Source organism: Triticum urartu, chromosome 2A, assembly GCF_056163025.1.
Source record: "Triticum urartu cultivar PI428250 chromosome 2A, HENAU_Tu73, whole genome shotgun sequence".
Lineage (NCBI taxonomy): Eukaryota > Viridiplantae > Streptophyta > Magnoliopsida > Poales > Poaceae > Triticum > Triticum urartu.
Genome location: NC_141874.1, coordinates 155,171,360 through 155,184,276, shown reverse-complemented (window position 1 = coordinate 155,184,276; position 12,917 = coordinate 155,171,360). Strand labels below are relative to the sequence as shown.

General features: G+C 54.4%; 1 protein-coding gene and 1 pseudogene across 1 annotated transcript; both read left to right on the top strand.

Moving 5' to 3' along the window:
• Window positions 1-5,473: 5,473 nt before the first annotated feature.
• On the top strand, window positions 5,474-7,304 carry LOC125536494 (ARM repeat superfamily protein). Its single transcript, XM_048699721.2, has 2 exons — window positions 5,474-6,621; window positions 6,723-7,304. The coding sequence occupies exons 1-2, from the start codon at window positions 5,623-5,625 to the stop codon at window positions 6,807-6,809; spliced, it is 1,086 nt and encodes a 361-aa protein (XP_048555678.2). The 5' UTR covers window positions 5,474-5,622; the 3' UTR covers window positions 6,810-7,304.
• Window positions 7,305-8,728: 1,424 nt separating this feature from the next.
• LOC147984353 (uncharacterized) lies at window positions 8,729-10,119 on the top strand (annotated as a pseudogene).
• The last annotated feature ends 2,798 nt before the right edge of the window (window positions 10,120-12,917 follow it).

Sequence of the window (12,917 nt, the reverse complement as noted above, 5' to 3'; positions counted from 1 at the left end):
CATAGCTACTGGTACATACCCTCAGCCCCGAGGGAGAACTACTCCCTCCTCGTCATGGAGAGCGCCGGGATGATGAAGATGGCCACCGGAGAGGGATTCCCCCTCCGGCAGGGTGCCGAAACGGGTCTAGATTGGTTTTCGGTGGCTACGGAGACTTCTGGCGGCGGAACTCCCGATCTATTGTGCTCCCCGATCGTTTTAGGGTATATGGATATATATAGGCGGAAGAAATACATCAGGGGAGCCACGAGGGGCCCACGAGGGTGGAGGGCGCGCCCAGGGGGTGGGCACGCCTCCTGCCTCGTGGCTTCCTCGTTGATCCCCTGATGTGCACTCCAAGTCTCCTGTATTGCTTTCTTTCCAAAAATAACTTTTCCGAAGGTTTCATTCCGTTTGGACTCCGTTTGATATTCCTTTTCTGCGAAACGCTGAAACAAGGGAAAAACAGAAACTGGCACTAGGCTCTGGGTTAATAGGTCAGTCCCAAAAATCATATAAAATAGCATATAAATGCATATAAAACATCCAAGGTTGATAATATAATAGCATGGAACAATCAAATATTATAGATACGTTGGAGACGTATCAGAAGCCAAGGACATTCATCGAAGCACATGGCAAATGTCATAGCTCGACTAGCGAGAGAGGACGATACTGTCAAAATACCACACTGGAGATGCTCCCACGATCCCGGCAAGTGTACGTGGTCATAAATTTGGGCATGACCATTGGCTCATTGAGGATACACCATGAGTCGTCGTTGCACCGCCATGGTCGTCATCTGCCAGCACTAGCGCCGCCGAGCATGTCGATCCATGCATGACCATTCGCACTGCTTCCAGACATTACCGTTGTGCACCACCTCTGCAACACCACACAACTGCAATGCCTCGCGACTACCCGCCGTAATGGGTCGTTACCACCCACCGCCACACACCATCTCCATGTGATAGACACCCAAACTAGACGCCGAAGAGACAGCGGAGTGGCAGTTCCAGTGCAAGCATCACCCCACCCCGGGTCCCTCTAGCTAGAACCGTCTTTAAAAAAGATGCCCGAAAGAGGACACCACGACACATGTGATGTCATCGTCTCATTCGAGGGCTCGACCTAGGGTTTTCCCTTGGAGTAATAGACGTAAGGAGGAAAGAACTAATTTTTTACACCTCCATCAAGGCAACGACGCCCGTAAGCAGTCTCGACACCCAAGTCCCCGGCCGGCTGGCCCACCAGAACAACTAGGGAGGCCAACTCCCTCGCTGCAGAGAAGGCCCGACCTATTGTCGTAGATCAGGAACCATGGTTGAGGAGCATCATGACGACGCTTGGCATCAGTAAGTCACCGCCAGGAACCAGGGGCGTGTGCTGCCGCACCAAGGAGACTCAGTATGGTCGCTTCACAGATCCGCCATTTCGCCAAGAGGAGCCGACTTTAGGGAATACACCGCATCAGTTAAAAGTCTCTCAGGAGCGCACAACCTCCTTTTCCTTATATTTTTTCCCTTTTTTGTTTCCTTTTTTGCTTTATTTTTTGAAATAAGTTTAAACTTTAAAATATTCTAAGTAGATATTTATATTACAAAAAACATTCTATAAAAAACAATTGGAATATGTGGACCAAGTATTTGAAAAATGTTAAATGCGTATAGAAAAATGTTTATCATGTATAAAATGTTTTATCACGTATCTATTTTTTATCAAGAAATTGAATTTCTTTTAACAAGTATTTGAAAAATTTTGATCAAGCATTTGAAAAATGTTGAATGTGTATAGAAATATGTTGACCATGTATTAAAAAATGATGATTTTTATCATGTATATAAAAATGTTAATCAAGCATCTGAAAAAAAGTTGAACAAGTATTTGAAAAATGTTGATCAAGCATTTGAAAAATATTTAAAAATGATGAAATTTTGTTATCATGTATATAAAAATGTTAATCAAGCATTTAAAAAATGTTGAACAAGTATTTGAAAAATGTTAAATATGTATATAGAAAATGTTTACCATGTATTAAAAAATGTTGAATTTTTTATCATGTATATAAAAATGTTAATAAAGCATTTGAAAAAATTGTTGAGCAAGTATTCAAAAATGTTAGTGAAGCATTCAAAAAATGTTGAATGTGTATAGAAAAATGTTAATATTGCATTTAAAACAATGATAATCGAAGCATTTGTAATTTTTAAATGTGCATAGAAAAAATATTGACCCTTTATTAAAAAAATAATCTTGTATTTGAAAAATGGTAATCAAGCATTTGAAAATGTTTAAAATATGTATCGATAAAATGTTGACCTTGTACTAAAAAATATTAATCTTGTATTTTAAAAATGTTAATGAAGCATTTGAAAAATGTTAAAATGTGTATCTAGAAATGTTGACCATGTATTAAAAAGTGTTAAATTTTGATTGAAAAAATGGTCAACGTAAATTAGAAAAATGTTGTTGACATGTACAGAAAATGTAGAAACTAAAACAAAAAGAAACAAAGAAAACCAAAGAAAATAAACAAATTAAACCAACTGAAAAGGAAAAACGAAAAACTGAAGAAACAAATAAAAAAATAAGAAAACTGGGGAATAAAAAAGAAATCCGAAGAAAACCCACTAGACTTGGTTCAAGTAGGTGGCGCCCCCCATTAGATGACAAGTACAGTTGGCGCGATGGCTATCACCGTTCACTATCTACCTGGAACTCCCCTTTTCATTTTTATTTTCTTAATTAACTGTGCGTAAAATGGGCCTGCCCGACTAATACTACGGTCTTGATGAGTGCGAGATATAGACGCCGCGGCGGGTACGCCGACGATCTCGCCTTGCGTAGCTACCGCCCGCGTCGCTTTCAACACGTCAGGAATCGTCGTCTCTCTTGCGCACGGGGTGCTGCCCGGTGACCGGTGAGGTCGCCAGCACCTCCACAGCGACCGAGAGCTCGAGCCCGTGCTCCAAAGCTCCCCTTTCGTTCACGCGTTCATTGGCCGGTCAATCGCGCCATGCCATACCGCGTGTCAATTCAAGTACAACCGGGGACGCAAAGGACGTGCTAGTGGTCTCTAGTGCCGCCTTTAATCTGTTAATCAGTGTAGTAGTAGTAGTACTTTCGTGGCTCCTCCTTTCCCAAGCGATGCAGACCACTTGATCACCTTTTGGCGCTTTCGTACTGGTCGCGGTGGACGTTCAGACGTTCCGCTCCCGGACGGAAGGTATCCTTCTTCTCTTCTTCGCATTATGCTTTGCTTTTTTGTGCATAATGCGAAAAAACGAGCCAAAAGGTGCTTCAACAACGAGTTAACGCGCCCATGGGAGTTCGCACAGCGACTCGTCGAGCTGATCTACATGGAGGGAGAGAAAAATAATGAGTTATGGAGCACGTGGCGTACAAATAAGTAACGAGTTTATTTTAGCGGATATAATTGTACTTGACGGTTCTCATGGGTAGTTTTATAACACGCGGCCGCAAACGGACCGTCGTTCGTTTTCTGTCCACATTCGATCTATTCTCGGTCCAAGTTTGAGTCTAATTTTGCCTCAGCGCGTGGGCGAGCGGGACGCGCGCCCTTGTCCTCCCCTGATTCGCCCGGCGGTGGCACAACCGGCCAATTTCCCTTCTTTTTCTCCAAAGCCTCCCGCGCCCCCGGCCTTCCCTTCTCTTCGTCCATCATGGCCGATGACGCGAAATCCCAGCGACTCATCACCTCCCGCGAAGAAGCCTGTGGCGAAGAAGCTGCGGCCGGAGCTCTCGCCGGCATCTGCCGCCAAGCTCGACAGGGAATCGGCGAAGAGGAGGGACCGGCGAGCCGTTGAAAAGGAGAAGAAGGCCGCCGCACAGTACGCATCCGAGTGTACCCTGCGGCGTGCGATGCAACACCAGGCCGAGATTGACGACAAGGAGACCATCGTCTACAAGGCACACGCCCACCTCACGATAGGTGGGATGGCCCGCCCCATGCCAGCCATTCTCTCTGCCGCTGCCATGGCCGCGGCCAGCACAGACTCGTCGGTCCCATCGACCGCCGCAACACCGTTCCCCTAGCCCATCCGTCTCACACGGCACGCCGAATTTTTGTGTTCCGCCAACGTACGACCATGGCCAGACGCGATTCTCTACATCGTCGGACTGCGTGGTGGTCGACCCAACTACGCCCGCTGGCGTCATCGACCTCAACATCACGCCATTGTGAAGACCGCGACGACATGATCTAGGTGAGACGACGGCCGCGATGACAGTCCTTTTTGAAGGCTGGCTCCTATGCCGACCGATGGCTTTGTTGTCGGCAAGAAAACTTATCTCTTTTGAAGGCTGGCTACTGTGCCGGCAGCTGGCCTTGTTGCCAGCGACAAAACTTGTCCATTATGAAGGCTGGCTCCTGTGTTGGCCGCTGGCTTTGTTGCCGGTATGAAGCGTGTCTTTTTGAAGGCTGGCTCCTGTGCCAACCGCTGGTTTTGTTGTCGGCGTCAGATTGTAGGCCGCCGATTATGTTGCCAGCCGGCGTGAAATAGCGCGAACCGTGGTCGCGGCTTAGATCCTTTGTTTCACATTTGCATGCACGAGGACAAGATGCGGCCGAAATGCGGCTGTGTGTAGGGCGCATGGCTGACGCATCCACAAATTCAGACAAACACGGCCTCATTCCCACTCTCAAATGGACAAAATTCAAATAAAACGGACGTTTGTTTGGAGTCGCACGATGGAGTTGGCCTGATTTCACGGTGTGATGATAGGCCAGCGCAGAAACATCCAAGGACTTAGGACTCGGGCGACTCGGAGCCGACACCATGGGGGCATGCAAAAATGCTCCTGTGGGTACGTACTAGTACGTGGTAGTATGATTCGTTGTGTATATGACGCGGTAGAAGCCAAAACGGCACGAGGTGTGCAGACGCTGCCTCCAATTCCGGACGCGGCCATTCCCCTCACTTTCACGACGAAGACAGCCAAAACCGTCAAAATCAGGGGAACCGGGGGACGGGGCACCCCCTGCCGACCGCCGCGGCACCTACCCGATCCCTGCCCCCCACCCCAAGCCCCGCCGCGCCGTGGGGCCACGAGCCGCCCGGCCCAGCCCACCGGCAGGCAGCGCGACGTGGTGCGGCCCGCTCGCCCTGCACGCGTCCTGCCGGCCTCACGTGCGTGGGCGACCCCGTACGTACGCGGCCGTCGTCGCACGTGTCGCGCGCTGAACTCTTCGCCCCCACCGCGCTACCGGTTCGTCCCGCCCGTCCCTAACGAGATGCGGCCCGCGTCCCCCGCCGGATGCCCATCGGACGGCCGGGCGCTCGCGGCATCCGCCACGTACCTTTCCGACGGTGGGTGGTGTAGCGGGGCCGTCTGATTCCCGATCCGACGGTGGCGGTGCTCGTACCAGCCAAAGAAGCGGCAGAAAAGTAGTGACGGAAGGGCCATTGGCTGATTATCTTAAATATAATAATTAGCGCGATTAATTTAAGCAGCCCACCCGATCCCCCCTCGCTTATTTCATCCGCTCGTCTCCTCCCCGAGAACGCAACGCACCCAATTCTTCCTCCTCCCTTCCATCCCCCCAGCCCAGCTCTCTCTCCCTCGCCTCCGAGGTTCTCTGCCCGCCGCGGCATTTGCGTCCGGTAGAGCACGGCGGAGGGGATGGACTCGGACGCCTCCGTGTCCCCGCGGCGGCGGAGCTGCTACAGCGACAGCGGCGACTCCTCCTGCTCCGAGCCCTTCAGCGAGTGCGGCAGCGACGACCTCTCCTTCACGCCCGCCGCCGCCGCGGGCATCCACCGCCTGCTGCTCTCCTGCGCGGCCGAGGCCTCCGACGGCTCCATCTCCTCGCTCGTCGCCGAGCTCGAGTCGCCCTCGGCCTCGGTCGACTCGCTCCGCCGCGCCGCCATGGAGCTGCGCCTGCTCGCCAAGCACAACCCGGACAACCGCATCCGCATCGCGGCGTCCGGGGCGGTGCGGCCGCTCGTGGTCCTGCTGTCGCACGCCGACCCGCTGCTGCAGGAGCACGGGGTGACGGCGCTGCTCAACCTCTCCATCTGCGACGAGAACAAGGCCCTCATGGTCGAGGCCGGCGCGATACGGCCGCTGGTGCGCGCGCTCAAGTCGGCCGCGTCGCCCGCGGCCAGGGAGAACGCCGCGTGCGCGCTGCTCCGCCTCTCCCAGCTCGACGGCGCCGCGGCGGCCGCCGTCGGCCGCGCGGGCGCCGTCCCGCTGCTGGTGTCCCTGCTCGAGACCGGCGGCGCGCGCGGGAAGAAGGACGCCGCCACGGCGCTCTACGCGCTCTGCAGCGGCGCGCGCGAGAACCGCCTGCGCGCAGTCGAGGCCGGCGCCGTGCGCCCGCTGCTGGACCTCATGTCGGACCCGGAGTCCGGCATGGTGGACAAGGCCGCCTACGTGCTCCACTCCCTGGTGGGCTTCGCCGAGGGCCGCTCCGCCACCGTGGAGGAGGGCGGCATCCCCGTGCTGGTGGAGATGGTGGAGGTCGGCACCTCGCGGCAGAAGGAGATCGCCACGCTCTCCCTCCTCCAGATCTGCGACGACAACGCGGCGTACCGCACCATGGTCGCCCGCGAGGGCGCCATCCCTCCCCTCGTCGCCCTCTCCCAGTCCTCCTCCGCGCGCCCCAAGCTCAAAACCAAGGTACCAATCGTTCGAAGCACAATCGTTTCGGCCATTACAATCACAAACAGAATTTACAGCTTCCGATGTACGGAGTACTAATTTGTTTTGCGATTCCGTAGGCTGAGGCGCTGGTCGAGATGCTACGGCAACCGCGGAGCGCGAGCCTGCGCGCAACCAGGCCGGCGGCGATCGTTGCGGCGGAGTGATGATACCGTTCGGCTACCAATTCCACCTTGGCCATGCATGCCAGGTGGCGTGCGTGCGTGCGTTTCCCCCTTTCCCCGTGGCGAGAGCGAGACGAGCTGGGCTGGGCAGCCGGCCGGCGTGCCTGCCTGCCCGCCCGTGTAAATAGCCGAGCCAGCAGCGAGTTTGCGTCCGCGAGCGAGTGTACATTTCCCTCAACCTCAAGCGAGATGACGACCATGGTCCGTGGCGGAGCCAAGCCTCCCTGTAAATTCATTCTCCCCACTGTTCTTCTTCTTCTTCTTCTTCTTCCTTTTTTCACTTTTATTAGTTTCTAGTACCATTTTGGGTTGCTTCCTGGATCAAGGAAGCGAGCCAAATTCGCGTGTGGTGAAACAGCGAGCTGTGCTGTTGGAGTGAGCGTGTTCTGGACTTGGTTTCTTCTGGTGGATACGATTGAAAGATTGTGTGATCTCTAGAAGAAAGAAAAAAAAATCACCGGTTGGTTTGAACTGCAATCCAATCCACGACGGCCGTGCTGTTACATTCAGGTTCTAGCGGTGTTATCACTCCATCTATCTCATCCCAGGTTCCTGCGGCAGGAGCGGGGCGTGGCTCGTGAGCCGTGGGTGAGCGAGCGAGTGACTTGGTAAATCAGCAACGTTTGCTGGTTCAACCGAGGACGACAGGTCGGAATTTTCTAGTGGTCGCGCTGCCGTCTGCTCGCTGGGTCAGTCGGTCGGTCGTTGCCGCCAAAGGCTGGCTTCTTCTGCCGCTGCTTGTGGCCTAGAAGAAGATGCAGCACGGAATGGCCCCGCAGCAGCGGTAAAGCTGAAAAGAAAGATCTCGCGCTCGCGCCCGGTAGGTTGGTTGATTATTCGTCCCCTGTAGCTGAAAAGGACGCTGCTCTTCGGCTGAATCTGGCCACCGCCGGTAGTTCTCGGGCCCGGGGCCCTCCGACGAGGCATGGAGCTCGTGCCCATCCTCCCACACGACGCCGATATCTTCGAGTGTGGGAAACGGATAGCGGGACACGTCATACGTCGTTGTGTCGAATGGCACTTGTCGCCACCTCTCAGCAAGGAGTAGGTGATTGGCTGGATCCTACGCCCTTTTGGGACGATGACGTCGTGTCATGGCATGGCAACGTCTCTTTACCGCAACGTGTATTTTCCCTTCTTCTTTTTCTCACCAACCACACGGCCTTATCTCTGCGCGGTGCCGAGAAAATCTCGGCTATAAAGCTATGGTATGCCTTTCGCGTACACTCGAAAAAAGAAAATCTTGGCTGTGTGTTTCAAAATTGAGAAAGATGGTTGCCAGATAGTGGAACATGCTGATGTAGTTGGCGGGGGTCATTGGTTAGATAGTGCTGTTACGAGTACGCACTACGACGGCTAAGAAATTACATTGACCCGACTAATCTTTAGCTCCACGACTCTTTCAGAGACATAAGTATGATGACTGCATGCTCCCTCGGCATGTTTGACTATTACTATTCTTATTCTTATGTTTTTCAAGTTCCGTTCTACTCTGCAACAAGAAACAGGGTTTTGACCCTTGCACAAGAATCTAGCGGCAACGAAATATCGAGCAGGTATGAGATGACCAAAAATGCATATAGCATTCTTTGTTTGTTTTTGGGTGGTAAGGAAATTTATTGATCAAGCAATGTGGTTACAATCGCCGTTCACAACACCGGCTATTTCCTCGGGGTACACCCAGTACAAAAACTTGCCGCTGGAAAAGAACCACAACACACTTTTTACCGCGTAAATTTGCGACTTGTGGGCAATACATGTTAAACATCTATCTGTGTAAATTGTAACGTTGAGTAGTGTAAACTTAGTCCACTCCTTGATTATAGGATCTAGCAAGGCTCGTGGCCTGCGTGCCACATTTTCAGGAGCTCTTGCTCTCTCCCTGAGGGGATATATATCTCTCTGTAACTTGATGGTTCAGTCAATATACATAAAATCATCTCTCCAACTTGGTATCAGTTATCAGGCGCACCATGGCCTCCTCTTCCTCCACCGCCGAAGCTACGAGCTCCGCCACCTCCCCCGGCGACCTCTCCTCCTCTTCGACGGCGCCTGCTGCGGCTCCCTCCTCTGCTTCCTCCCCGCCGTTCGTCTTCGGCACTTCCCCCGCCGCGGGCACCCAGTTTGCCCCTCTGTTCAACACCACCGTCCCCCCTGCTCCTCCGGCGCCTGCTCCCCGCCACCCCATCTTCCTGGATCACATCACAAACCACATCAAGTTCCTCCTCAACCCCGACGACCACAACTATCACAAATGCAAAACCTTCTTCATCATGGTTCTCGTCCGCTACGGCGTCTCCTACCTCATCGAACACCCGCCGCCACCCAATGCTTCCGCCACCTACCTTGAGCTTGATGCCCATGTCGTTCTGTGGATCTACGCCACCCTCTCGGACACCATGTGTGATCACGTCGTCGGCGCCACCACCACTTTCGCCCTCTGGACCAAGATCCGCGACTACTTTCTTGCCAATCGCGCCGCTCGCTTCATGATCCTCAACCGCAAGTATCGCAACCTCAAGCAGGGCGATCTGTCTATCTCCGAGTACGCCCGCCGGATGAAACTCCTCACTGACGCTCTTGCCGACATCGACCGCGCCGTCATCGAGGTGGACCTCACCACGCAGTTCCTCCATGGCCTCGACAAGCGGCTCGACACGATCCGGGTCGTCCTTGGTGATCAGGACCTGCCCTTCAACACCATCCTCTCCCGGGTCGTCCTCGCCGAGGAATCCCAGGAGCATCGCGCGGCTGAAGAGAGCGCCTCCGCGTTCGCCCTGTCGAGTGGCGGCGCCTCTGGTTCCAGCTCCACCTCGGGTGGTCGCGCCCCGGATCGTGCGGATCGCGCTCCTACTGGCGCCCCGGTCGCTCCTCCACAGCCGCACCCGCACCCCGGCCATGGCCGAGGTGACCGCGATGGTGGTGACCGCGGTGGACGTGGCCGTGGTCGTGGGCGTGGCGACAACACTGGACGCGGCCACGCCGCTCCTCCCTTCGCGTCGCCCTTCACCGGCTACTTCGCGCCCTTCGGGATGGCGCTCCCCTCCCCGCGCTCCGGCTGGATCCCGCCCAATGCGGCCGGCGTCCTTGGCCCGCGCCCCGGATCCCATGCGCAGGCTTACCCGCTCCTGCCCGCCCCGCCGGCGACTCATGCGTCGTTCCACCAGCATCCTCCTTCCTCCTGGAAACACGCGGCCATGCTCAACGCCGCCTACAGCAACAGCGGCTTCCCGTCCGCTCCTGCACCCGAGTGGTACTTCGACAGTGGCGCTTCCTCTCTTGTGACCGGCAACCAAGGTAACCTCACCCGGTCTAGTTATTCTTTAAAGCATGTTCCCTCTAGCATTTTGGTTGGCAATGGGCACCACTTACCCGTCACGGCCACTGGCTCTACCTCCCTCCCTCCCAATAATTTTCGCCTCACCGATGTCCTAGTTTCTCCTCATGTTGTCACTAGCTTAATTTCCGTTCGTCGTTTTACTAAGGACAATTCTTGCTCAGTTGAATTTTACCCTTGTGGTTTTCTTGTGAAGGATCTTCGCACTCGGAGAGTTCTCATGATCTCCGTTAGCAACGGTGATCTCTACCCCTTCTACGGCAGTAACCATGCACCACCGGCGGCGTTCACTGTCTCCACGACGGATCTGTGGCATCGTCGACTTGGGCACCCCGGCGCACACACTCTGTCTACCATCGCCAATGATTTCCTTAGCTCATGTAATAAACGTGCCCACACTCCATGTACTGCTTTTCAACTAGGACGCCAAGCGCGTCTCCCATTTTCCTCCTCTTTTAGCAAAACATATGCCCCCTTTGATTTAATACATTGTGACTTGTGGACATCTCCCGTTGTAAGCTTCTCCGGATTTCAATATGATCTTGTTGTGCTAGATGATTTCACTCACTACTCTTGGACGTTTCCCTTACGCAACAAGTCGGACACCTCCTCCATGCTACAACGCCTTTTCACATTTATCCACACCCAACACAATGTCATTATCAAAGCCATGCAATGCGATAATGGAGGGGAATTTATCAACTCATCCCTTCGCTCCTTCTTCTCTGCCAACGACATCTTTTATCGCTTCTCCTGCCCCCCCACATCTCCCCAAAACGGCAAAGCGAAGCATCTCATTCGCACTACCAACGACGTTGTTCGCTCCCTTCTCATCCAAGCCAACCTTACTCCCCCTTTCTGGGTCGAAGCTTTACACACTGCCACCTACCTTCTCAATCGCCGCCCCTCTCGAGCCATCGCTGACAACACACCATACTTTCTCCTACACGGCGCTCATCCATCCTATGACCACCTACGCGTGTTTGGCTGCTTGTGTTTTCCCAACACATCCGCAACTATGCCTCACAAACTTTCCCCTCGCTCGACTCGCTGCGTTTTCTTAGGGTACCCCCTCGAACACAAGGGGTACAGGTGCTATGATTTATCCACTCGCCGCGTTATTGTCTCTCGGCATGTCACTTTTGACGAAAACTCATTTCCGTATACACAGCACCAGCTACACAGTCCAACCCCGCACCAGATCCGCCCACCTGCACGCGCTACCCACCCAATCTCTCGGATTTGTAGCCCCCGCCTACCTTGTACTGGCCCCACGCCCCACCATCCCCGCCTCCCCACCAATCGCGCAGCCCCGCACCCACCTGCCGCCAACCACATGCCGACCCCACCTCCACTCCCCGCGCCGCGGAGCGAACCCCTTTGTCCGGATCCACCTCGCCAGCTTTGCCCCCGTCCCCATCAACCACTCACGCCGCATCCACCCCGCGCTCCGCGCCTGTCAGCCCCGACTCACCTGTCGCCCAGTCTTCCGCGCCTGTCGCCTGCCCCACCGAATCCTCCTCGGGATCTAAGGCATGCACGCCCTCTCCCCCTCCGCCACGTCTCCCTCGCCATGCACAACCAGCAAACCCCCCACGTAATTCCCACAAAATGACTACTCGAGCCAAACACGGCTATTGCATGCCGCGCCGTCTCTTTCTTGCTGATGCAACTTCCACGCCCATATCACCTATTCCACCCACGTACAAAACAGCACTTAAGGACCCTAATTGGTGCCATGCTATGCAAGAGGAGTATCATGCTTTAATCAATAACTCTACTTGGTCTTTGGTGCCTAAGCCTGCAGGTGTCAACATTGTTATGGGGAAGTGGATATTTTGTCACAAGTTCCACACAGATGGCTCTTTAGCTCGCAACAAAGCTCGGTGGGTTGCCCGGGGATTCACTCAACAGGAGGGTGTGGATTACGATGAGACTTTCAGTCCGGTCGTCAAACCAGCCACTATCCATGTGGTGCTCAGCCTTGCAACCTCTCACTCGTGGCCAATACATCAACTGGATGTCAAAAATGCGTTTCTTCATGGTGATCTCAAGGAGACTGTTTACTGTTCACAACCGGCTGGTTTTGTTGACGCTTCTGTTGGGGAACGTTGCAGAAAACAAAAATTTTCCTACGGTTTCACCAAGATCCATCTATGAGTTCATCTAGGAACGAATGATCGTATTGCATCTACATACCTTTCTAGATCACGCGTGGAAGCGTTCAAAGAACGGGGATGAGGAAGTCGTACTCGACGTGATCCAAATCACCGGAGATCCTAGCGCCGAACGAACGGCACCTTCGTGTTCAACACACGTACGGTCAGCGTGACGTCTCCTCCTTCTTGATCCAGCAAGGGGGGAGGAGAGGTTGATGAAGATCCAGCAGCACGACGGCGTGGTGGTGGATGCAGCAGTCACCGCAGCAGGGCTTCGCCGTTCTTCTGCGAGAGGGAGAGGTGTAGCAGGGGAGAGGAAGACGCCAAGAGTCAAGGGTGCGGCTGCCCCTCCCTCCCCCCCTTTATATAGGCTCCCCTAGGGGAGGCGCCGGCCCTAGGAGATGGGATCTCCTTGGGGGGGCGGCGGCCAAGGGTGGAGTGGCCCCCAAGGCAAGTGGGGCGCCCCCCCCCACCCTAGGGTTCCCAACCCTAGGCGCATGGGGTGGGCCAAAGGGGGCGCACCAGCCCACTATGGGCTGGTTCCCCTCCCCACTTCAGCCCATGGGGCCCTCCGGGATGGGTGGCCCCACCCGG

Excerpts from the sequence above, each read along its gene's own strand:
- LOC125536494 (XM_048699721.2), top strand. The coding sequence starts at position 5,623 with ATGGACTCGGACGCCTCCGTGTCCCCGCGGCGGCGGAGCTGCTACAGC. Across the intron at positions 6,622-6,722 it reads GCCCCAAGCTCAAAACCAAG|GCTGAGGCGCTGGTCGAGAT; the intron begins GTACCAATCGTT and ends GCGATTCCGTAG.